General features: G+C 55.1%; 1 protein-coding gene across 2 annotated transcripts in view; it reads left to right on the top strand.

The window, feature by feature from the left end:
• ZAN (zonadhesin) overlaps positions 1 to 23,262 on the top strand; it is a 36,549-nt gene that overhangs the window by 12,806 nt on the left and 481 nt on the right. For both annotated transcript variants that reach the window (XM_059881606.1, XM_024985146.2), the window contains exons 15-44: positions 1,474 to 1,615; positions 1,776 to 1,892; positions 2,406 to 2,530; positions 2,728 to 2,873; positions 3,680 to 3,823; positions 4,181 to 4,288; positions 4,392 to 4,561; positions 5,619 to 5,821; positions 7,100 to 7,241; positions 7,516 to 7,763; positions 7,974 to 8,154; positions 8,400 to 8,511; positions 8,868 to 8,962; positions 9,261 to 9,437; positions 11,131 to 11,339; positions 11,601 to 11,745; positions 12,038 to 12,282; positions 12,374 to 12,538; positions 12,742 to 12,866; positions 13,182 to 13,471; positions 16,725 to 16,936; positions 17,392 to 17,533; positions 17,849 to 18,096; positions 19,163 to 19,292; positions 19,501 to 19,675; positions 19,984 to 20,160; positions 20,392 to 20,531; positions 20,910 to 21,109; positions 21,217 to 21,355; positions 21,854 to 21,994. In XM_059881606.1, the coding sequence (XP_059737589.1) occupies positions 1,474 to 1,615; positions 1,776 to 1,892; positions 2,406 to 2,530; positions 2,728 to 2,873; positions 3,680 to 3,823; positions 4,181 to 4,288; positions 4,392 to 4,561; positions 5,619 to 5,821; positions 7,100 to 7,241; positions 7,516 to 7,763; positions 7,974 to 8,154; positions 8,400 to 8,511; positions 8,868 to 8,962; positions 9,261 to 9,437; positions 11,131 to 11,339; positions 11,601 to 11,745; positions 12,038 to 12,282; positions 12,374 to 12,538; positions 12,742 to 12,866; positions 13,182 to 13,471; positions 16,725 to 16,936; positions 17,392 to 17,533; positions 17,849 to 18,096; positions 19,163 to 19,292; positions 19,501 to 19,675; positions 19,984 to 20,160; positions 20,392 to 20,531; positions 20,910 to 21,109; positions 21,217 to 21,355; positions 21,854 to 21,994 (4,993 nt within the window). The remainder of the gene's footprint in view (positions 1 to 1,473; positions 1,616 to 1,775; positions 1,893 to 2,405; positions 2,531 to 2,727; positions 2,874 to 3,679; positions 3,824 to 4,180; positions 4,289 to 4,391; positions 4,562 to 5,618; positions 5,822 to 7,099; positions 7,242 to 7,515; positions 7,764 to 7,973; positions 8,155 to 8,399; positions 8,512 to 8,867; positions 8,963 to 9,260; positions 9,438 to 11,130; positions 11,340 to 11,600; positions 11,746 to 12,037; positions 12,283 to 12,373; positions 12,539 to 12,741; positions 12,867 to 13,181; positions 13,472 to 16,724; positions 16,937 to 17,391; positions 17,534 to 17,848; positions 18,097 to 19,162; positions 19,293 to 19,500; positions 19,676 to 19,983; positions 20,161 to 20,391; positions 20,532 to 20,909; positions 21,110 to 21,216; positions 21,356 to 21,853; positions 21,995 to 23,262) is intronic.

Genomic DNA, 23,262 nt, shown 5'->3' with positions numbered 1-23,262 from the left:
TGGTTAAGACTCACCTTCCAATGCAGGGGGATGCAGGTTCAATCCCTGGTTAAGAAGCTAAGATCCCACAAGCCTTGGGGCCAAAAAAAAAAACCCAAAGCAAAACATAAAAAAGGAATACTGTAACAAATTCAGTAAAGACTTTAAAAATGGTCCACATCAAAAAAAAATCTTGAAAAAAAACAAAGGTACAAGGAAACAGGTTAAATTAACTCCAGTCATCTACCTATTTCAAAAGGTAATTAATAGTTATTAATGAGATTGTTTACGTACTTTTTTTTTTTCCAATGAAGTCTTCAAAATCCAATGTGTATTTCACACTTAGAGCCATGTCAGTCTGCACTGGCTGCATTTGAAGAGCTCAGTGGCCAGACGTGGGCTACTGGCCATTATATTAATTAAATAGAGCCGCCGAGAGTCAGGCTGATCTGAGCTGCAACCTGGCTCCAGCACTTGTTTGCTGAGTGACCCTGGGCAAGGTTCTCTCTTGACCTCTTCAAATCTGTTTCCATATCTATAAAACGTGCACAATAAAATTTTTTACCTCATATGGTTGCTGTGAAGATGAAATTAGGTCCCGACACAGACCAGTTACTTAAATGTTAATTATTATTGTTAGCAATTTATGATAAATATAGTCAACCTATTAAATAAAAGTGCAGTCAGCTATTCATTATTGAATAGTACATCTTCTCAGCTCTGGTGGTCTTCCCCTGGAGCATCAGAGTTCCTGCTTGTCTCCTTGAGGGTGACTTCCTCCTCCAGCCCTCCTAACCTGTCTCCCGGGTGTCCCTGTGTCAGTGTTGGGATTAGCTTCAGCAGTAGCTGGGATAGAACCATCTCCTGATGTCAGAACCATCAGCGCTAGGCATCTTTTCCCTCTGCCCTGGGAAACACATATGGATTTATGTTCACTTATAAATTCAATAAACGTAATTGGGTACCTTCAACCCTCTTGGCGTTGGGGTCACCATGAATAGGGCAGGTTCACATTCTGGGGGAAACATAAGGAAGTATTCATTAAATGAGAACTCTTTGCCAGGCACTGTGCTATGCGTTGGGGCTGAGATAGCGAGTAAAGATAGACACACTCCCGTGTGCGGGAGCTTATCAAATAATCACAAAAATTAATATAAAAGTGTGGTTGTGAAAAAAAAAAAAGTGTGGTTGTGTTAAGTCCTAGGAAGGAGAAGTACCCACAGCTAGTCAGGGTGGTCTGGAAGGTCTTCCTGAGAAGATAGCAACCCTTGAGCTGAACTCTGCTGGTTGTATGGGGATGGTTTAGATAGGGGGAAGGAGGACAGGCTCCGACACAGCATGTGCAAAGGGCCTGGGGCGAGCAGGAATCTCTGCTAGGCGATGGGGAGAGGAGTCTGAACAAGGCGAGGTCTGCAGAAGGAGGGGATGAGACCATGGGATGAAACAGTCTGCCCAGGAGTGGTACCCTTGTGACCCCAGCCCCCTCGCTCTCAGTCAGGGACAGAGTGGTTCAGCCCCAACTGCACAGAACGTTGCCGCTGCCAGCCTGGCAGTCAGATAGAGTGCCAGCCCTATAAGTGCGGGACAAACACAGTGTGCCAACTGAAGCATGGCCAGTACAGATGCCACCCCTATGGTGAGACCCCTCATGCTCTCCCCGCCTGTCCCCATGGGTGTGACACTGGGGTCCCCATCCCTTCCTTGACCAAGGGAGCTGAGACCACTAGGTGGGTGAGGTAGCCATGGTGCCTGGCCTGGTAACCCAGCTTCACACGTCCCCCGTGTCCCCTCGGCAGGCACTGCCACCTGCTTCGTCTATGGAGACCCTCATTACTTCACCTTCGACGGGAGGTACTTTAACTTCATGGGCAAGTGCACCTACCTCTTGGCCCAACCCTGTGGCAACTCGACAGGTAAGACCCTGGATATGCCTCCCTTCCCTGTCCCCACGGCCTGGCCCTGGAGTCTGAGATTGGGAGAGCTGGGCCTGGGCGCGTATGGGCCAGTGGGGAAGGGCCAGAGCTGATGGCGGGGCAAGATGGGAGAGGACTGACTATAGAGCGAGGGATGACATGTCCATCTGCAAAGCAGGACTTTCTCAGGACCAGACCATGGGGAGCAGGCAGGTGAAGACTCCTCTCGGCATCAGTTGCTTCCTGGACCTGCTTGGCCTGAGGGCGTACCTGGCAGCAGACACCCCCTTCGGCTGGGGTGGGGAAGGCTTCTCGGGGCATGCGGCCCCAGGCTGTCCTGGACGACGCCCCCACTCCTGCTGGGGTCCTGCCTCCCCTCTGGCTTTATCCCCACAGGGTCAGGTGGGGGCGACCCCCTCTGTGGGTGCGCCCCCCTCTGTGGGCACTCAGAAATACTTCTGGAATGAGCGAGCCCCCTGGCTTTCTCCCCTGACCCCTATTCTCCTGGCCCAGAGCCGTTTTTCAGGGTAACAGTGAAGAATGAGCAGCGAGGCCTGGAGGGGGTGTCCTGCCTGAGCAAGGTCTCTGTGACTCTGTCTGAGACCACCATCACCCTGCTCAAGGGCAGACACACGCTGGTAAGGCCATCCTCCACGCAGCCCCCTGGGGCTGCTGCGGGTGGGGGCCTCATCTGCCCAGCTCCCCTAGAGCGTTCCATGTGGAGTGGAAGAGGTCACGAGCGTGCCGTGGGGTTGTGGGAGTCAGCTGCGGGGTCTCCTTGACCCCTGGATCTGTCTCTCCTCTCTCTCCTCCCTTGGCCACCCCCACCTTCCAGGTTGGGGGTCAGCGAGTCACCCTCCCGGCCATACCTTCTGGAGGCGTCTTCTTGACTCCAAGCGGGCGGTTTGTGCAGCTGCAGACGGCGTTCGGTCTGCGGGTGAGATGGGATGGTGACCAGCAGCTGTATGTGCGTGTGCCCAGGTGAGGGGGTGACACAGTGAGGCGGCTACCACTCCTCCCACTCTGCCTCTCCCTCCCTCTCGGGGACTCTCCCATCCCCCCTTTCCCTGCCATCCCGGGCATTCATTCTCAGTCATGGGTAGGAAACACCTAGCTCCACCGGCAGGCCTCCTTTTGGTTGCGGAGGGGGAGGAAATGCTTTCAGGGCCGTGGGATAATAGCAGGATATATACACAAGGCTTCGGGAATGTTCTAGAAGGAGTTGCTGATGAGCCTTGGGAGCCTTCAAAACAGTGGCCTCTTGACTGCAGTCTTCAAGGATGAGTAGATCCCCAGATGGCCAAACAAGGGAAAGAAAGACTTGACAGAAATAGTGGAGGCTTCCCTGGTGGTCCAGGGAAGACTTTGCACTTCCAATGCATGGGGCACAGGTTTGATCCCTGGTTGGGGGACTAAGATCCTGCATGCTGCATGGTACAGGCAAAAAAATTTGAAAAAAAAAATTTTTAAGTAAAAAAAAAAATAGTGAACAGTAATTCCAAGGGGAAAAGTGGAATGTCTTAGAGCCAGCAAGAAGTTTGCCATGACTGGAAGACGGGATGTGAGCAGAAGAATGGGAGGAGTGGGGACATGAAGATAGCTTAAGGGCGAGAGCTGGAGGTCATGGTGCGCCTGGTGCCTGGCGTGGAGCCCTGGTTCCCTGTCTGCACCTCTTGGTGCACAGCCCGCCTCTGCCCATGGCCTCCCCCGACCCCCGCCCCTCTGTGGTCCCTCAGATGATGGAGACCCTTACTCTCCACGAACACCCTTCCTTCCGCCCCCTGCAGCACCTACTCCAGCAAACTCTGTGGTTTCTGTGGCAACTACGACGGCGACAGTAGCAACGACAACCAGAAGCCGGATGGCAGACCAGCACGAGATGAGAAGGAGCTGGGTCACAGCTGGCAGATCTCGGAGGATGAGGACCAGGCGTGAGGACCTCCCTGCCCCCTACTCCGCCCTCCTGCTCCTTTGCCCCTTTGAGGAGCCAAGAACCCTGGCCGGCATCACTCCTGTTCTGCGCTCTCTGTATGCCCCCACGTCTGTCTTTCTCCTAGATCTGGTTGCCTGCGAAGTTCCCTGCCACCACGTTTACCCCACCCTCACCATCTGTGGTGCCCAGGCGATTCTGAGCAGCCCCGCCTCCTGCTGGCGGGCCCCGTTTTCCCACCTCTTGGCGTTCAGATGTTGTCCACTAGGGGGCGTCGAGAGCGGGGAGACCGCCCGGGCCGGGAGGGGATGGAGGCGAGCCTCGGTCCTTAGGGCTTGTGGGGTTGAGTCTCTTCCAGGTGCCAGGAGAACCAGGCATCTCTCCCATCTTGTGATACTGACTTGAAGAACACATTGTCGAGTCCGGAGCACTGCGGACGGCTCGTGGTCGCTAACGGAGCCTTTCAGTACGTATTGGGGAGGAGCAGGAGGGGCCATGCCCGGGCCCATCAAAATGGGAGGAACGAGGTTCTGTCCTCTCATCCCTTCTGACCTGGCCTCTCTCCCTAGGGCCTGCCTGCCTCACCTCAAGGTCTCTTCCTTCTTCCACAACTGCAAGCTTGACATGTGCAACTTCCAGGGGCTGCAGCAGATACTGTGTGCCCACATGTCGGCCTTGACTGAGACCTGCCAGGAAGCCGGCTACGCCGTGAAGCCCTGGAGGGGACCCCAGTTCTGCCGTGAGTCGTGCGAAGATGCCGGATCCCTTTCTTCACACTCACATGTCAGAGGGCTGGCGGCTTCTGAGAATGGTGGCACAGGCCGGGGGGTGGGGGGTCGGCGCCTAGGTGGAACCCCTTCAACCCTACACAAGGACCAGGAAATCCGCAGGGTCGGAAACCTCCCCTGAGAAAATCACACGGTCACCTGCACACTCAGGAAGGCTTCCCGGGGTTTCCTCCCAGCTGTGGATTTTCCAGGCAGTATTTTCACTCTAGGGCTTCCCTGGTGGCTCAGACGGTAAAGATTCTGCCTGCAATGCAGGAGACCTGGGTTTGATCCCTGGGTCTGGAAGATCCCCTGGAGAAGGGAATGGCAACCCACTCCAGCGTTCTTGCCTGGAGATTCCCATGGACGGATGAGCCTGGTGGGCTACAGTCCATGGGGTCACAAAGAGTCAGACATGACTTAGCGACTCAACAACAGCATTTCCACCCTGGGTTCAGCTTGGTTTTGTTACGTCTGATCTGGTCCCTGAGTATACTCTGACCTTTTTTATTTCTGTTAAAGTCTTAATTAAAGTTCTTTGGGAAAAGATTTTTTAAAAAAGAAAAAGAGAAAAAGAAAGCCTTCCCAATGGCCTGAGGGTATGGGTGTGAGAGCAATGCACATGTGTGTGAATGCACACCAGGTGGAGCAATATACACGTTAAATGCAGACTGCTGGGTGGGAGGGCGCCCCACAGCTCCCAGTCCTGGCCCAGCTCTCTGGGGTCCTGCTTGAGCGCCTCGGTGGGGCCACATGGGTTCTGACTGCTCCCCTGGGGCCTGCCTACACAGCAGAGCTGCTGAGGCTCCTGGTGGTTCTGCTTCCGGGGTCCTGCCTCTTGGCACCTCCCTGCAAGGTCCCCTCCAGGCCCAGGGGGTGGAGGCTGAGCTCCTTGGTGGTTTCTCCCAGTTCCTCTCTTCTGGAGATCGGGCTGAAGCCTCTGGCCATGGGCCTTCCGAGCTCCAGGTTGGGAACTACCTCTTTCCTTTTCTCCCAACCCTGCCTCACCTGTGCCCCCCCCTCCACCAGCGCTGGCCTGCCCACCCAACAGCAGATACACCCTGTGTGCCAAGCTGTGCCCTGACACCTGCCATTCCACATTCTTGGGCATGGCCTGCCAGAACCGCTGCGTGGAAGGCTGCGAGTGCAACCAGGGCTTCGTCCTCAGCGGGCTCCAGTGCGTCCCCCGGTCCGAGTGTGGCTGCCTCGACCCCACGGCCGGCTACTTCAAGGTGGGCTGCCGGGGCTGGGCCGCTCTCAGTGCTGCAGCCAGAAGGCACTTGTGCGGGTTCTGAAGTCTCTGACCAGCTGGTGGGCAGGAGACTGGGGGTGGGGGGAGGGGGAGGAGGAGCGCTTAGGTCTAATTCCCCTTTTTCTTTCTTCAATTCCAGTACTTTTCCCCAGAGTCAACCCAGGCCCCAGCAGAACCTGGGACCCCCGGTTCTCTCCCTTCCCGTCTCCCCTGCCCATCACTTCCCTGAGTCACTTCTCTTGTTTCTCATCCTCTGAAAGCCCAGGCATGTCTGCATCTCACCCGCATTCTCTCGCCTATGGAGGGTCCATTTCTCAGTTGCTACCTGGACCCCATCCGAACCATCTTCTCAGAGGCAGTGCTTGGAGCTGGCCCTGATCTGTGAAACCTCTCTTCCTTCTTTGCAAGGCCTCAGGATGAGATCCATCCAAGCCCTCCCCCACCTGATGTCCACGGGGCTCTCCCCTACTCAGAGCTGTGTTCCAGGCTGGCCCCAGAACACTCCTTATCCCCATTTTACTCTTTCAATTTCACCTTCTTTGCAGCCCCTTTCCCCCTGCTCGGCCTCCCAGGCACCACCTGAGTTAGCCACCTTCTCCTCCTTTGAGATCCTGTTGAAATGCTGCCTCCTCCTTGAAGCCCTCCTGATGGGACCCTGAGAAGCACCCCTAAACTCTTGCAGCAAGTGCCAATGGCAGGAAGCACCCTGGGTGCCCTGATGGTCACCTCTGGGTACATAATGGGCTGGGGCACGGGATCTGTTGTTTACATGTTGACTGTCCCCTCTGGACTGTGAGTTCTGTTAGGGCAGGGGCATCGTCCATCTGGTTCATTACTGAATTCCTGACGCCTGGCACAAGGCAGATGATAACTATCTGTTGAAACAGTGGACAGACAAATAATGGAATGACTGAATGAATAAGCGAATGGAGCTGAGCCTGGAGCTTTGGGATGACACGAACGCCTTCCCAATGAGCAGGCAGTGATCTGAATAGCAGTGCTAAGATCACTTTCTCTTTTAAAAAGCACGTGTTTGTCTATTCATGGTGGCATACTGACTCTAGCTGTGGTGCCCATACTCCAGTGTGTACAGGCTTTGTAGTTGCTACACACAGGCTTAGTTGCTTTGCCACATGTGGGATCTCTGTTCCCCAAACTGGGATTGAACCTGTGTCTCTCTCCTGCATTGCAAGGCAGATTCTTAACCACTGGACTATCAGGGAAATCCTGACCAGGGGACGACTTCTTTTCCTTCCAGATAGGGGAGCGGTGGTTCAAGCCAGGCTGCAGACAGCTCTGCATCTGTGAGGGCACCAACAGAACTCGCTGTGTGCCGTGGCAGTGCCAGGCCCAGGAGATGTGCGGTCAGCAGGATGGCACCTATGGCTGCCACCCTCAAGGTGAGCCTGGGGGCTGCCCAAGTGACCTTGAGCGGAGGCATGGTCCTGTCCTAAAGCAGAGAGCTGGGGTATAACCAGGGGCTGGGGGGTGATTGCCCAGAGTCAAAACAACGCCTTTAAGAACCCAGACAGTGAGGCTGGAGCAGTCCCTGACCTTGACCTCTCCATGCCTCACCGACCACCCCGATGAGCCGTGGGTACCATCACCACGTGGACTGGCCAAGATGGCAGATCAAGGTGACGGCATCCCTGAACACCGTCTCCTGGTGCCCAGGGTCGGCCACCTGCACTGTCTGGGGGGATCCCCACTACCTGACATTCGATGGAGCCCTGCACCACTTCATGGGCACCTGCACCTACATCCTGACCCGGCCTTGCTTGTTGAAGTCCCTGGAGAATTACTTCTTTGTGAGCGCCACCAACGAGTTCCGCGGCGGAAACTTGGAGGCCTCCTACGTCAAAGCCGTCCAGGTGCAGGCCTTCGGCATCAGAGTCTGGATGCTCAAAGGCCGCAAGGTCATGGTGCGTGCCTGCGCCCGCCTCCCCAGCCCCACCCCCAGCCCACGCGGCATCTCTGCCCTTCCCTCTTGCCTGCAGTTATGCCTGTCCGGCAGACACCGAAACACACCCGCTATCCACCCCCCCCCCGCCCCCCACCTGCTCCCTGGTCTCTGCCCCATTGTTATCCTGTCCCCGGAGCCTTTCCCTACCTCGTCCTCCCTACCTCTGTAGCTGGATGGTCGCCAGGTGGCTCTGCCCCTGTGGTTTGCCCACGGCCGGATGACCGTGAGGTCCAGTGGCTCCTTTATCCTCCTCTACACGGACTTCGGGCTTCAAGTTCGCTACGACGGGTACCACCTGGTGGAAGTGACTGCTCCCTCCTCCTACGCCGGCCGGCTCTGTGGGATGTGTGGTGAGTTCCCTGGGCACGTGCAGGCGAAGCGGGGGCCACGGGCAACCCGAGCCTCTCAGGGATCTTGCTCATCCACACGTGAACAAGTGCTTGGCGATCTGTTACTCGGTTGAGGGCATTGTGTGTGAGGGTATGTGTGAAGGGAAGCCAAAGATGAAGGAAGAGAAAAGGCTTCTCTTGGAGAGAGGGTGGCTTCTTGGTCCTGGGACCGAGCCTGTGGCCTCTCTGACTGCTTGGTCCCCCAGGGAACTACAACAACAACAGCCTGGACGACAATCTGCAGCCTGATAAGAGACCTGCTGTCAACTCCGTGCGCTTGGGGGCCTCCTGGAAGCTAAATGAGTTATCTGAATCTGGGTGAGCTGGGAATGGGGAGAGCGGGGAGCTGGACCGGGGCAGGGAGCTGCCTGCTTGGCAGGCAGCCTGGCGGTGTCCCCAATCTCTCCTGGAGTTGATGGAAGGTTGTTCTGACCTCCCACACCCCTGCCTGCTGATTTCTCCCGGGCTTCCTGACCTGTCTCTTGGGAAGTCCACCCTGAGATCTAACCTTTCTCCTTCCTGCTGCATCTGCTGACCTTACCACTCAAGGCCCTCACTCTGTTCTCCTCTCCCACCCTGGTTCCCCTCCCCGCTTCCCTCTCCATGTCTGCTTTGGCTTTTGGGAAGAGTCCTCTGATCCTAAATCCCTGTCCCTTCCCCTCCTCCTCTGTTAGCTGCTTTGCTGCAGATGCCAGGCCCCCCAGGTGCCTGGAAAAGAATGCAACTGACCCCTGGAGTAAGAACTGTGATATCTTAGTGAATCCTCAGGGTAAGCCACACAGGGGCCCCTGTTTGCTCCCCCCCACCCCCCAGGACAGGAGACAGAGGAGGGGGGCTGATCATTGAGGGAGGGAGGTGAGACAGGAAGTTGAGACAGCCGAGGGGATGCGGAGGCAGTGGTCACCTGGGGGCTCTGATGGATCTGTGGGGTTTTTTTGCATCTCAGGCAGTAGGTTCTTAACAATCACGGGTTTGGATGGAAGTGGATGTTGACTTTGCCCCAGAGCAGGCTTGTGGTTCCGCTTCCTCCCGAGGCTCACTCTCACCTACCTCGTTTCATCCACCAGGACCCTTCTCCACATGCCACAGGGTGGTGTCCCCGCAGGCCAGCTTCGCCAGCTGTGTGTACGGCCAGTGTGGGACCAAGGGCGATGCCTTCACCCTGTGCCGCTCCCTGCAGGCCTACGCGTCCCTGTGTGCCCGTGCCGGCCAGGTCCTCACCTGGCGGAGCAGCACCTTCTGCCGTGAGTGACCTAGCGGAGTCCCCTGAGCCCCGCCCTCTCTCCTTCTCCCTCAGTTCTGCTCCTCCGCTCTCCCCTTCGCAGCCCGGCCCCCAGCCCCGATGTGGGACGCCCTCTGTCCCCCACTCTCCAGTCTCTCGGAGCCCAGCCCCCATCTTTCCCTCGACTCCCTCCGCTGAGAGACCCCGTCTGACTTTCACCTCACCAATGGCACTAGTGGGAAAGAACCTGCCTGTCAATGCAGGAGACGTAAAAGATGCAGGTCGGGACCTAAGAGACCTGGGTCAGAAGACCCCCTGGAGAAGGGCATGGCAACCCACCCCAGTATTCTTGCCTGGAGAATCCCCGTGGACAGAGCTATAGTCCATAGTGTCACAAAGAGTCAGACCTGAAGCGACTTACCAGCACCAAAAAGTTCTGACCTCATTTGGCTGCTCTCTCCTTCTCATCTTCCCCAGGTCACCCGTGTGATGACCTTTCTTCCTCTTTCCCAGGAACCCTTTTTGTTTTCTTTTAATTGTAGCAAAATATACAGAACACAAAAATTACCATTGTAACAAATTTTTAAGTGTCCAGTTCAGCAACATTAAGTGCATTCACCTTGTCATGCAACCATTATCACCATTGTTTCCAGAACTTTTTCTTCTTCCCGAACTGAAACTCTGTCCCCATTAAACACAGGTCCCCATCCCTCTCCCCCCAGCCCCTGGCAAGCATCATCTACTCTCTATCTCTATGCATCCGAGGACTCTAGAGACCTCATCTAAGTGAAATCACACAGTATTCATTTTTTTGTGACTAGCTTATCTTAGTATGACTTTCCTGGTGGCTCCGACAGTAAAGCGTCTGCCTACAATGCGGGAGACCTGAGTTCAATCCCTGGAGTGGGAAGATCTCTTGAAGAAGGAAATGGCAACCCACTCCAGTATTCTTGCCTGGAGAATCCCATGGATGGAGGAACCTGGTAGACTACAGTCCATGGGGTTGCAAAGAGTCAGACATGACTGAGCGACTTCACCTTATCTTAGTATAATGTCCCCAAGGCTCACCCATGTTGCAGAGGGCACCAGGGTTTCCTTCTTTGTAAGGCTGAATCATATTCCATTGTGTGGACGGACCCCTTTTTATTCATCCGTTCAAGGAGCACTCTTGAAAAATTTATTTGTCCTGTATCGTTTGTAGGATCTTAGTTCCCCCGCCAGGGGTTGAACCTGTGCCCTCAGCCGTGAAAGCGAGGAGTCTTAACCACTGAACTGCCAGGGAATTCTCTCTTAGGAATTCTTTTTTTTTTTAATCCATTAAAAATATTTAATTTATTCATTTAATTTGGCTGTGCTGGGTCTTCGTGGCTGCGCACGTTCTTCTCTAGTTTCCGGGCTTGGGCTTCTCTTTGCGGTGGCTTCTCTCGTTGCAAAGCACGGGCTCTGGGCACGTGGGCTTCAGTAGTTGTAGTGGGTGGGCTCAGTAGTTGCGGCTCCCAGGCTCTGGAGCACAGGCTCAGTAGTTGTGGTGCACCGGCTTAATTGCTCGGCGGCATGTGGGGTCTTCCCGATCAGGGATAGAACCCATGTCTCCTGCATGGGCAGGCGGATTCTTAACCACTGGACCACCAGGGAAGCCCTTAGGAGCTCTTCAGGCCCCAAGGTCAAGAGAGCTGGAAATGACTCTTCCTTCCTACATGCCAATCTCTTCTTAGCTCTGAAGTGCCCGTCAGGCAGCAGATACAGCCCCTGCGCCGACCCCTGCCCGGGCACCTGTCTCAGCCTGAGCACCCCGTCGTACTGCCCGTCTTCACTGCCCTGTGCCGAGGGCTGTGAGTGTCAGAGAGGCCACATCCTGAGTGGGACCACCTGTGTGCCCCTCAGCGAGTGTGGCTGCACCAGCCCTGGGGGCGCCTACCACCCGGTGAGAAGCCAGACTGCAAGGGGGCCTCCATGAGTTGGGGGCCAGAGGGCTCAGAGCCTGCAAAGAGGTGGGGAGGGGCAGTGCTGGGGGCTGAGAAGCAAAATTCAGAAGCCTGGAGCTTGAGAAAGGCTGGTGATGGAGGTGGGAGGCCGAACGAAGCCGACCTCTTGGGGGCCCCGGGGTGCGGTGGGTGGGGGCAGGCCTCCGTCCGTCTCCAGCTTCCAAGTTTCTATCGGCTCCACTGATGTCCGCGCCCCGCAGGTTGGGGAGAGATGGTACACGGACAACACGTGTTCTCGGCTCTGCACCTGCTCCATCCACAACAACATCTCCTGCCTCCAAACCTCCTGCAAGCCTGGCCAGATGTGCTGGCCCCGTGATGGGCTGATGCGGTGCCGGGGGGCAGGTAGGAGGCCCACCAAGCGTGGAGGAGGACCTTCAGCCACCAAAACTGCCCCTCCGTCCAGGAGGGCTCCTCGGGGTTTACTCATGGCTCCCATGGCAATCGTGAACTCGGGATGTTATAAGTCTCTCCCAGGCTGAGCGGCACCTGCTCCACCTCCTCGGGTCTTGACTCTTTTCTTTGTCCCCTCCCCTTCTGAGGCTCCCTCTCCTCCACATCCTTTCCTTGAAGGTAGGGAGAAGGCCTGTTCTTGCTAGAGGCTGGACCACTCCTCAGCTGCCTTTCTGTCCTCCAGGGATGGGAGTGTGCCAGATCCAGGACAGGTCCCAGTACATAAGCTTCGATGGCAGTTACCATGCCGTCCGGGGCGCCTGCACTTACGTCTTGGCGAAAACGTGCCACTCCACCATGGACCTGCCTTTCTTCAAGATCAGTGGCAAGAATGGGAAGCAGCAAGACCAAGCCCACACTTTCTACCTCCGCAAGGTCTACGTACACGTCTTTAATACTCTGGTCACCCTGAAGAAGGACCACGTGCTGGTGAGCGGGGCGGTGGTGGGGGGAGGACGTGGGCTCTGGGGACGGGACTCTGGTCCTTCCTGCTGCTCACGGGTCCTGCCTTCCTCTCTAGATCAATGGCACATGGGTCCCCCTGCCCGCGACCTCCCAGATCCGGGGGGTCAAAGTCATTTCCAGGGATGGCTACATGGTGCTCACCATCAGCATTGGGGTGGAAGTCAAGTTTGATGGCAGTGGTTTCCTTGAGATCGAAATCCCGAAAGCCTATTATGGAAAGGTGAGGAAAACATCTGGGTCACTTTGTAGGGGTGTCAGCCTGCAGGAAGCGGGGTGCCCAACTGAAGAGTCACTCCCCAGAATGGGAAAAAGCTGCAGGGAGGGGGGGTGCCTTTCTCTTCGGAGTAGAAAGGGGGTGGCAACCACAAATGCCCTCTGCCATCCCCGGTGCGGAAGATCCCTCTTTCCTCTCTGCCCACCCAGACCTGCGGCATGTGCGGGAACTTCAACGGTGAGGAAGAGGATGAACTACTGATGCCTAATGATGAGCTAGCCCCAGATGACATCACGTATGTGGACAGCTGGCAAGATAAGGAGATCGACCCAAGGTAATTGTCCCCAAAGACTCTCTCCCTTTGTTGGCATAGGAATGCGAGCTGGGATTCTAGACCGTATGGCCCACCCAGGATGGAAAGACTGGAGTGGTCCTCTATGCGTATCGCTTGACAGGGGGTGGCCTCTGGGTCTTCCTGTCTTGGCTTCAAAACGTGGGAGGTGACGGGGGCCACGTGGAAAGCTGGTCAGAGCCCAGGCCAGCTTCCAGGTGAAGACAGGGGTGGTCTAGAGGGCGGTTTGGGAGCGCCAAGTCGTTTTCATAGATGAGGCCGTGGCTGTCCCTGTGATGACCCCCTTTCCCTTCCCAGTTGCCGAGATGATGACAAGGCCGAAGAAGAATCGGAGGAGCCAGAAACGACCTGCCAGCCAGCTGACCTGGAGAGAGCCAAGGAGCAATGCCAGGCAGTCTTTCAGACTCCAGGCTGGGCAAGGTGTGCCAGCCGCGTGATCCTCAGTCCCTTCTTGGTCAGATGCACCGACAGCCTCTGTGAGTTTGGAGGCCTGAGCAGCACCCTCTGCCAGTCTCTGCAAGCCTTCGCGACCGCCTGCCAAGCCCGGGGCATCAGGCCTCCCATCTGGAGAAACAGCAGCTTCTGCCGTGAGTGTCCCCTCCGGCCACCCCTAGACTGCTCCCAAACCTTCTTTTCATCTGTGTGTGTCTCTCTCTTTTTAAAAATGTGAGTTTGGTACTTCTTTAAAAAAAATTATTTTTATTTTTATTTATCTGGTTGCACCAGGTCTTAGTTTCAGCCTGCTGGATCTTTAGCTGCAGCACGTGGGATCTGGGCTTCCCTGGTGGCTCAGACAGTAAGGAATCCGCTTGCAGTGCAGAAGACCTGGGTTCGATTCCTGGGTTGGGAAGATCCCCTGGAGGAGGGCATGACAACACACTCCAGTATTCTTGCCTGGAGAATCCCCATGGACAAAGGAGCCTGGTGGGCTATAGCCCATGGGGTCGCAAAGAGTCGGACACGACTGAGCGACTAAGCACACACACACGTGGGATCTAGTTCCCTAATCAGGGATCAGGCCCCAGCTCCCCTGCATTGGTAGAGTGGAGTCTTAGCCACTGGACCACCAGGGAAGGCCCCCATCTGTGGAGCCCTGAAAGCTCCTCCATTCTTCTTTTTGGTGTTTCCTGACCTATTTCTGGAGAAGGCAATGGCACCCTACTCCAGTACTCTTGCCTGGAAAATCCCATGGATGGAGGAGCCTGGTGGGCTGCCATCTGTGGGGTCGCACAGAGTCGGACACGACTGAAGCGACTTAGCAGCAGCAGCAGCAGACCTATTTCTGGCCTCATTTTCTCTAATGTGGACCATTTACAGTAAGCTCTTAGCTGGTGCCCCCTATCACAGGATGGCACAGGCTGCTTCTTAGCACTATCATTCCAAAGGATATGTGATCATGTTACACCCGAGAGCCATTGCGCCTGCAAGTCCGCGCTCCTCTCCGCAATGTTTGAGATCCTGTGAGCTGTCCACCCCCACCTCCCCCTGTTCCTTGTGACCGGCATCACCTGCGACAAACCATCCTGTTCCCCACGTGGGCCTCGCTTTCCCACACCCCTTCCTGCCTTCATACACACCCTTCCTTGCACTCCGAAAGTTCTTTCTTCTCCTCTCCTGGCAGATTCCAAGGCATTCTTCTCTAACTCTTTCCTTTAAATTTTTTTTTTTAATTCTTATTCACGTATTATATTCTTCTACCCTTTAAAAGTATACAATTTGGGGATTTCCCTAGTGGTTCAGGAGTTAAGATTCCGCTGCAGGGAATGTGGGTTCGATCTCTGGTCAGGGAACCAAGAGCCCACATGGATTTTCAGTATCTTCACAAGGTTATACAACCAGCACTGCTATTTAATTTCAGGACTTTTAAAATTTTAAAACAATAATGTGTTTTTCGTATGTGCTGCATTCCTATGGTTCAAAATTTTTTAAAGTATTAGAAGATTCCCAGTGAAAAGTCTCTTTTCATCCTGACTCTGGGGCCCAGGCCCAGCCTGCTCTTATCCACATCTGAGTATTTTTCCAAAAGTCTTTTCTATCTGCACATACAAACAAATGCAAATTTATTTCCCATATTTTCTTACCAACAACAGACAGGACACAGTCGTTTGTACCTCATTATTTTTCACTTGGCTGCCCTTCCTGGTCAGATATGTAAAAAGTATCCTTCCTCTCTTTTGCAGACACGTCATAATTCATTTGTCATGGTTTATTTAGCTAGTTTCTATTGATGGACTTCCTAGTTGTTTCCAGTCTTTGGCTATTGTAAGCAGTACTGCGATGCATAACCTTACGCAGATGCAGGTTTCTGTGTATGTGTCTCTTATCTGTAGGATAAATTCCTAGCAGTGGAATTGTTGAATCGAGGATTGTGTGGATTTATGCTTTTGAGAGATCTTGCCAAATGGCCTTCCATAGAGGTTGAGGCATTTACATTCCCACCAGCAACACACGAGACTGCCCATTTCCCCGCAGCCTCGCCAACACAGAGGATTATCATGCTTTTGGAGTTTTGCCAATCTGATAAGTGAAAGATAAAAAGAGTCTTAATTTGTATTTTTCCTATTATGAGTGAGGTTGTGCATTCTTTCATACATTTAGGAGCCGTTTGGATTTCCCTTCCTGTGATTTCTTCCTACCTATTCACCATTTTTCCACTGGTTTGTTGCCCTTTATTGAAATATTTTATAGATGTCCTTTGTCTGCTACAGAGAGTAGCCAGCCCTTCATTAGTGCTATGAGTCAAAAAATTTTTTCCATGTCTTTTTTTTTCATCTTTGGCTTTTTATTTTTTACCATGCAGAACCATATATATATATATATGTATATGTATTTACGAGGTCAGATATAACGGTCTTTGTATTATGGCTTCTGCATTTTGAGGCCCAGTTACAAACGCCTTCCCTACTCTGAAGTTAAAAAAATTTGCCTACATTTTGCCCTAGCATTTGTATGGTTTCTTTTTTCGTATATTTAAATATTTTGATCCGTGGGGATGTATCCTGGTGTGTAGGGTGAGAACTCAATCAACTTCATGTTTATTTTTTCCCAGCATTATTAAATGACCAGTCTCTTTTTCCACTGACTCAGATGTCACATTTTATATTAAATTCCCATGTGTATTTGAGTTCCTCTTTGGGCTTTTTCTCCTCTTCCACTGCTCCATTTAGCTTCATTTACTAGCAACACAATGTTGTGATCATTGAGAGTTTAAGTAGTGTTTAGATTTCTGGCAGGGACATTTAGTTTTTTTTGTTTGTTTGTTTTGGTTTAGAGTTTTCCCAGCTTTTTTGGTTTGTTTATATCCTCATCTCCACTTTAATGTCATCTTTCCCTATTTAAACAAAAAACACAAAATCCTGTTGGTATATTTTATTGCTATCATATTAAATGTACAAATTATCTTAGGGAGGGAATTCCTGGGCAGTCCAATGGTTAGGACTACAGGGTGCGCAGGTTCGATCCCCAGTTGGGGAACTAAGACCCCGAACGTGGCCCCACGCGACCTAATAATGGTAATAAAATTAATTTAGGGAGAACTGACATCTTCATGTTGTGGACTCTTGCTGTCTGTGAACGTTTCCATTTGTTTGCAACTACTTCTGCTCAAAGGGCTTTATTTAGCTCCCCCAGCAGAGTGAGTCCCTCCCTGCCCTGGGCTCCTGTCATGCCAGTACACAGGCCAGTCACATGCTTGCTGACCAGATGCACCAAGGTCACGCTGCACGTGCTGCCCGACTACAGGCTCGCACGCCAAGACGGGAGGACCATTCTTGCTCTATTCTGTCCTCAGGCCCACCATGGAGCCCACGCTCAGTCCACGTTTCTCCCCCACCCTTCCAGCTCTGGACTGCCCCCCCAACTACGTCTACACCAACTGCTTTCCCCACTGCCCCCCAACCTGCGACAACCCAGAAGGCCGGTGCAAAGGCTCCAGCGGTCCCTCCGTCTGCCAGGAGGGCTGCGTCTGTGAGCCCGGCTACGTGCTCAAGGAGCGGCGGTGTGTGCCCAGGAGTCAGTGTGGCTGCCGGGACGCCCGGGGCAGATTCCTCCCCGTGAGTGGGGAATGGGAAGTAGTGGGGGGCCACCCACACACCTTCAGGGTGCCGCCTTCCCCTGGCCTGTGCCGCTGCAGCTGGCGCTGGGTGTGAAGGCTGGTGGCTGGGCTGGGTGGCCTCCTGCCAGGACTGGGGTGGAAGGTGTATGGTTTGGATGTGAGGACTGAGGCATGGTAGAGTGGCCTTGGTTTGAAGATCTTGGTGGTGCCCCTCATGAGTCACAGGGCTTCTGTGACCTCAATTTCCTCATCTGGAAGATGGGTTCAGCTGTACCTCCTGAGACACTTAGCACAGTGCCTCTAGGGAGCGGTATAGGGACATAGGGTGCGATGGCACTGGAACTGCCTCTGGCCTGTGCCAAGTGAGCTGTCAGACTGTGGGCTTAGACTGAAGTCGTCAAGGAAAGAGAGCTGGCCCTTCCCTCCTCACTCCTCCTTTTTCCGCGGCTGCAGGAGGGTAACGCGTGGTTCTCCAACAGCTGCTCCCAGAGGTGTACCTGCGGGGCGGGAGCCATTCAGTGCCGGCCCTTTGCCTGCCCCGAAGGCTCCCGGTGTGAGATCAACGAAGACGACAAAGAAATCTGCAAACCCTACAGTAAGGGGGCCCTTGGGAGGTGCAATCGGGGGGCGCCAAGCTGGGGGCTCTGGGGAGAGGAAGCTGTTGACGTAGACAGAGGTGGGCTCTCACCTCTTACCAGCTCCCTGATCGCCTGCAGATTCTCTCTGGGATCTACCTTCAGGGCAAAAAGAGTGAACCAGGCAAGGGAGATCCTCTCAAGCTGGGAGAGGTAGAGGGTGGAAATATCAAGTTCAGGGAATAGGAGGCACTGGGGGCAGGCGGGTGAGGGGCCCTGGGGGGCCGTTCCACTGGGCAGGGCCATTCCTCCTCAGTGCTGGCTCTTCTTGGCAGAGTCGGAGCGATGCACGGTTTATGGGGACCCCACTTACCGCACGTTTGATGGCCTCGGCTACCGTTTCCAGGGCCGCATGACCTACTACCTGGTCAAGACCGTGGATGTGCTCCCCACTGGCGTGGAGCCCTTCATTGTGGAGGGACGCAACAAGATGTATGCGTCTCACAACCCCGTTTTCCTGCATGAAATCATCGTGATGGTCTATGGCTACACGGTCCAGCTCCAGCACGAACTGGAGCTTGTTGTAAGAGCCGGGCCAGGCAGGGTGGGTCGGGGGAGGCAGGTCGCTCCAGGAGAGGCCACCAGGAGCAGGTGGAGCCAGGGCTTCCCGTTCCCTGGGAGGTTCCTGGCAGAGGCTGCCTAGCTGTAGAAATCAGAATCAGTGCTGCACTTACCTCCTTGGGAGCCCAAGGTGGGCAGGAGGATTTCAGGTACGGTGCGGGGTAGGTGGGGCAGTGGGGAGAAGGGAAGATCCGACAGTCAGTCTGAAGAAGCACCAGAGATGCCCACCTGCCAGTTGTTGTTTTTTTTTTTTTTGCAAAGAAAGGGATTGCAACAGGAGCAGACCTCAGAGATGCTTTTGGCATTCGGGATAGTAAAGCTTCTTGGAATATCCTGTTGCAGAGAATGATGGAACCACAAGGTCCCGAGATGTGCAGAGAAGCGGAGGCCAAAGCAGCAGAGAGTCACCTTTTTAAATATAATTTTATTTATTCATTTAGTTTTGGCCGCACTGGGTCCTCGTTGCTGCACACGGGCTTTCTCTAGTGGCAGTGAGCGGGGCTACTCTTCGTTGCAGTGCTCAGGCGTCTCATTGCAGTGGCTTCTCTTGTTGCAGAGCACAGGCTCCAGGTGCTCGGGCTTCAGGAGCTGCCACTCATGAACGCGGTAGTTGCGGCTCCCGGGCTCTAGAGCTCAGGCTCAGTAGTTGTGGCGCACAGGCTCAGTTGCTCCGCAGTATGTGAGATCTTCCCAGACCAGGAATTGAACCCACATGGCGCTTGTGGTAAAGAACCTGCCTGCCAGTGCAGGTAGACATAAGAGACATGGGTTTGATCCCTGGGTCGGGAAAATCCCCTGGAGAAGGGCATGGCAACCCACTCCAGTATTCTTGGCCTGGAGAATCCCATGGACCGAGGAGCCTGGTGGGCTGCAGTCCATAGGGTCGCACAGAGTCGGACACGACTGAAGCGACTTAGCATGCACGCATTCCTGCATTGGCAGGTGGATTCTTTACCACTGAGCCACCAGGGAAGCCTGAGAGTCACCTTGATTCAGGCTTCCCTGCGGCTCCCATCTGCCTCCTCCAGGTCAATGGTCAGAAGGTGACTGCCCCCTATGAGCCCGTCGACCAGCTGCGGGTCTCCCTCCGAAGCGATCGCCTGTTTGTGATCACGGACTTTGAGCTGGTGGTCAGCTTCAACGGAAAGAACAATGCAGGTACCTGAGTGTGGGAACCAGTGGGCCAAAGGGAGCCTTCCTGGGAAGGGGGAGGGAAACTGCCTCTTAGACAGGCTGGGCTCCGTGAGAGGGCCCCTGCCTGCGAGCAAGGCCTCAAGCTCCGGGAGATGGGAGACGACCCAGGAGGGGTGGGGAGGGACTAGGTGTGGTGTGGGGGGTCTCACTCCTGGGCCCCCTCCTCCCGCAGTGATCTCCCTGCCCCTCACTTACCGGAAGCTCGTGCTCGGCCTGTGCGGCAACTGCGACCAGAACAAGAGGAATGACTTTATGCTGCCCAACGGGGCCGTCACCCAGAATCTCCTTGCTTTTGGCAACAGCTGGGAGGTAAAGATGACCGAGGGAAGCTTGCCCCGCGTCTCAAGGTGAGAGGGCTGGGGCTCAAAGCAGGGAGGCCCTGACCCGGGATGGGGGGTGGCCGGCCAGGGTGGGCGTGAGCACCAACCTAAAATCTGTTCACACAAGCTCACCCGCACTTGCTCAGCAGAGGAAGAGCCCTGAGACCGAGGGCTCAGATGGGCCTGATTCTTCTCATCCCATCACATCTTTCCTCTCCCGCCAACTCCGGGGCACCCGCCCTGTGGATCTTAGCCTGTGCCCGGGCCCTCCCCTCCCTGGTTCCTTCAATCGCAGCCCTGTGGGCCTCACCTGGATCTTCACTGTCTCTGCCCAGGGCTGTACAGGAGGAGGAAGTGAAAGAGGAAGCGGCGCTAGGCTTTCTTGATGTGTCGGGATGCCACCCGGAGGAGCTGCAGCTCATCAACCGCACCCAGGCGTGTGGGGTGCTGGCGGACCCCGAGGGCCCCTTTGCTGTCTGTCACCAGACTGTGGCCCCCGAGCCCTTCCTGGAGTGAGTCGGGGACCCGAGACCCTTTATCCAGCTCCTGTGGCCTGTTCTCTGACTGGCTCTCTGTTGGGCACAATTCTGTCCGTAGTACCTTGTCACACACACGCACACACATCCCCACGGCGCACCGGCCCACTCTCTGATGGGGCTTCCAGGGCCTCTTCTGTAGGGCTGGGTCTCCTGGCCTCCCTCCCCGTGTCTGACAGTCCCCCACCTGTCCCTGCTGTCCCCTAGGCACTGTGTGTCTGACCTGTGTGGCACCCGCGACCCCAAGGAGCAGGAGGGGCTGCGTTGCCAGGTCCTCAGCGGGTACGCCAGCATCTGCCAGGAGGCAGGCGCCACCCCGGCCAGCTGGCGGGACCACACCCACTGCGGTGAGGCCCTGACCTGCCCCAGCAGCTGGCCCCTGACCCCCTCAGCTCTTTCCACTCCCTGTTCTGCTCTGAGCCCCCACAGCTGCCCCCACCTTGGCTTTCCCTCTTGGTTCCCCCAGCCCTAGACTCTCCCCCTTGTCAATGTCCTCCTGACCAAACCCCTTCCCTGCCCTAACCCCCATCACCCCTGCCCACTCCTTTCTGCCAAGGCCCACCTTTGATCCTCCTCATGAGTTAGTGCCACAGACAAAAAGACTCACGAAGCCGGTCCTCCCTGCCTCTAGCAAACTCTGTGCTCTGTTGGGTGACCTTCTTCTCCATACCTGGAGGGGCCTACCCCTGCTCAGCCACTTTCTGACTATGACTGTGTCCTCTCAGCCTTGTCATGTCCAGCCAATACTGTCTACCAGAGCTGTATGACACCCTGCCCGGCCTCCTGTGCCACGCTGGCAGCCCCCCGGGGCTGCAAGGGCCCATGTGTGGAGGGCTGTGCCAGCCTCCCGGGCTATGTCTACAGCGGAGCCCAGAGCCTCCCCCTGGCCCACTGCGGCTGCACCGAGAACGGCATCTACTACCAGGTCAGGGCTAGAAGTGGGAGACCCCAGGGGAGCGCAGGGGTGAAAGGACAGCCCAACCCTGGAGGTCAAGCAGGTGCCCCTGCTTCCCGGGCCTTTTCCCTCTCCAGCAGGGGGACAGCTTTGTGAATGACGACTGCTCCCAGCGCTGCACCTGCGCGCGCACGGGGTTCCTGCTATGTGAGCCCCTCGGCTGCAGCCCTGGGGAGGTCTGCACGCTGGGGAACCTCACTCGTGGCTGCTTCCGAGGTGAGCCGGGATGGGCCCTCAGCTTCCAGCTGCCCTCATCCCCTGTAGGGGCAGGGGAAGGGGGAAGTCCCTGGACTTGGAACAAACCAGCCCTTTCAGTCCTGGGAAGAGCCCATCTCATCAAGATCAGGACGCTGCTGCCATTTCATTTCTCTCTCTCTCTCTCTCTCTCGGGAGGGACAAGGCAGAGGCCCTGTCTTCTGAGCCTCTGCTCTCTGCTCTGCATTCGTGTCTCAAGATCTCCTTTAGTCCTTAATCAGCACTTGGGGTGGTGAGCATAGCATTCCCACATTATAGGGTAAAGAAAATGGAGTTCAGAAGAGGGTAAGCAGTTTCCCCAGATCTCGGGGGTATAGAACCAGGACTGGAAGCCTGGTCAGCGGACCCCAGCAAATGTCTCTGGGAGAAATTCTTCCCTGGTGTCCCAGCCCCCAGGCCCCTCTTCCTGGCTCTGAGTGTCCTCCCAGAACCCCCTCCCACTTGCTTCCATCCTTGCAGACAGCCCGTGCCTACAGAACCCCTGTCAGAATGATGGGCGGTGCTGGGAGCAGGGAACGCACTTCACCTGTGAGTGTGAACCTGGTTACGGGGGAGACCGTTGCATGGAGCTGCAGGATGTACCTCCCCCTGAAAAGCCAGGCAAGAACTTCACCCCAGACCTGTATCCTCACAAGCTCCTCTCACCTTCCACCCCAACAATGGCCACAGAATAAGTCCGTGTATATAATATTAACCTGCTGCTGCTGCTGCTGCTAAGTCACTTCAGTCGTGTCCAACTCTGTGCGACCCTGTAGACAGAAGCCCACCAGGCTCCCTGGTCCCTGGGATTCTCCAGGCAAGAACACTGGAGTGGGTTGCCATTTCCTCCTCAATGCATGAAAGTGAAAAGTGAAAGTGAAGTCGCTCAGTCGTGTCCAACTCCTAGCGACCCCATGGACTTCAGCCTACCAGGCTCCTCCGTCCATGGGATTTTCCAGGCAAAAGTACTGGAGTGGGGTGCCATTGCCTTCTCCGATATTAACCTACAGTATCTATTATAGATGTATGCGTGTGTATGTGTGTCTTAGTTGCTCAGTTGTGTCCAACTCTTTGTGACCCCATGGATTATAGCTCACCAGGCTCCTCTGTCCATGGGATTCTTCAGGCAAGAATACTGGGGTGGGTTGCCATTCCCTTCTCCAGGGGATCTTCCCAACTCAGGGATCGAACCTGGGTGTCCCTCATTACAGGCAGATTCTTTACCCTCTGAGCCACCAAGGAAGCCCATAGATGTATAGTAGATAGTATATTATCAATGTCTTATATTACTATATGAGATATAATAATATAATATTTGGATATGATCCCTAAAGATTAGCAAGATCAGTATCTTCAAAGAATCTCAGAGTCCCTATGCCCTACCCAGCACTCTGGAATCTTCTCTCTGACCCTGAGCTCCCCACTTCTGTGATCTGTATGCCTCACCCTGTTGTTGTTCCCCTCTCTTGTGCCCTCTTAGCCTCCCTGGTACTGTTTATTAGTTTTCTCCATCCCAAATTATAATTCCCATGTGCCTCTGCACCAGCAATTCTCCAACTGTGATTGTGCCTAAGATCAGGGTGGGGCAAGGTTGTCTCTGGGACTCAGCCCCAGAGACATGGATTTGGTAGGTCTCCGTGGGGCCTCAAGATGCCTGCATTTCACAAGCTCCCAGGTGACTGATGGAAGTGATACCAGGGCTACTCTTGGAGAAGCACTGACCCAGCTGATACCCTGGACTCTGGGGGACCAGCTGGGTGAACATCCTCCTGAAGGGTTTGTGGGAGTTGTGTGTCCGCCGGGAGCAGGAGGGCGGCACCAAGGTCTTGAGAGCCCTGGGAGTGGTGGCTTCCTGGAGGGAGAGCCAGGACCCAGAGACGTGCAGGGTG

The sequence above is a fragment of the Bos taurus genome, chromosome 25, assembly GCF_002263795.3.
Source record: "Bos taurus isolate L1 Dominette 01449 registration number 42190680 breed Hereford chromosome 25, ARS-UCD2.0, whole genome shotgun sequence".
NCBI classification, from domain to species: domain Eukaryota; kingdom Metazoa; phylum Chordata; class Mammalia; order Artiodactyla; family Bovidae; genus Bos; species Bos taurus.
The sequence above is the reverse complement of the archived record's forward strand: the minus strand, read 5'-3'. Positions and strand labels throughout refer to the sequence as shown.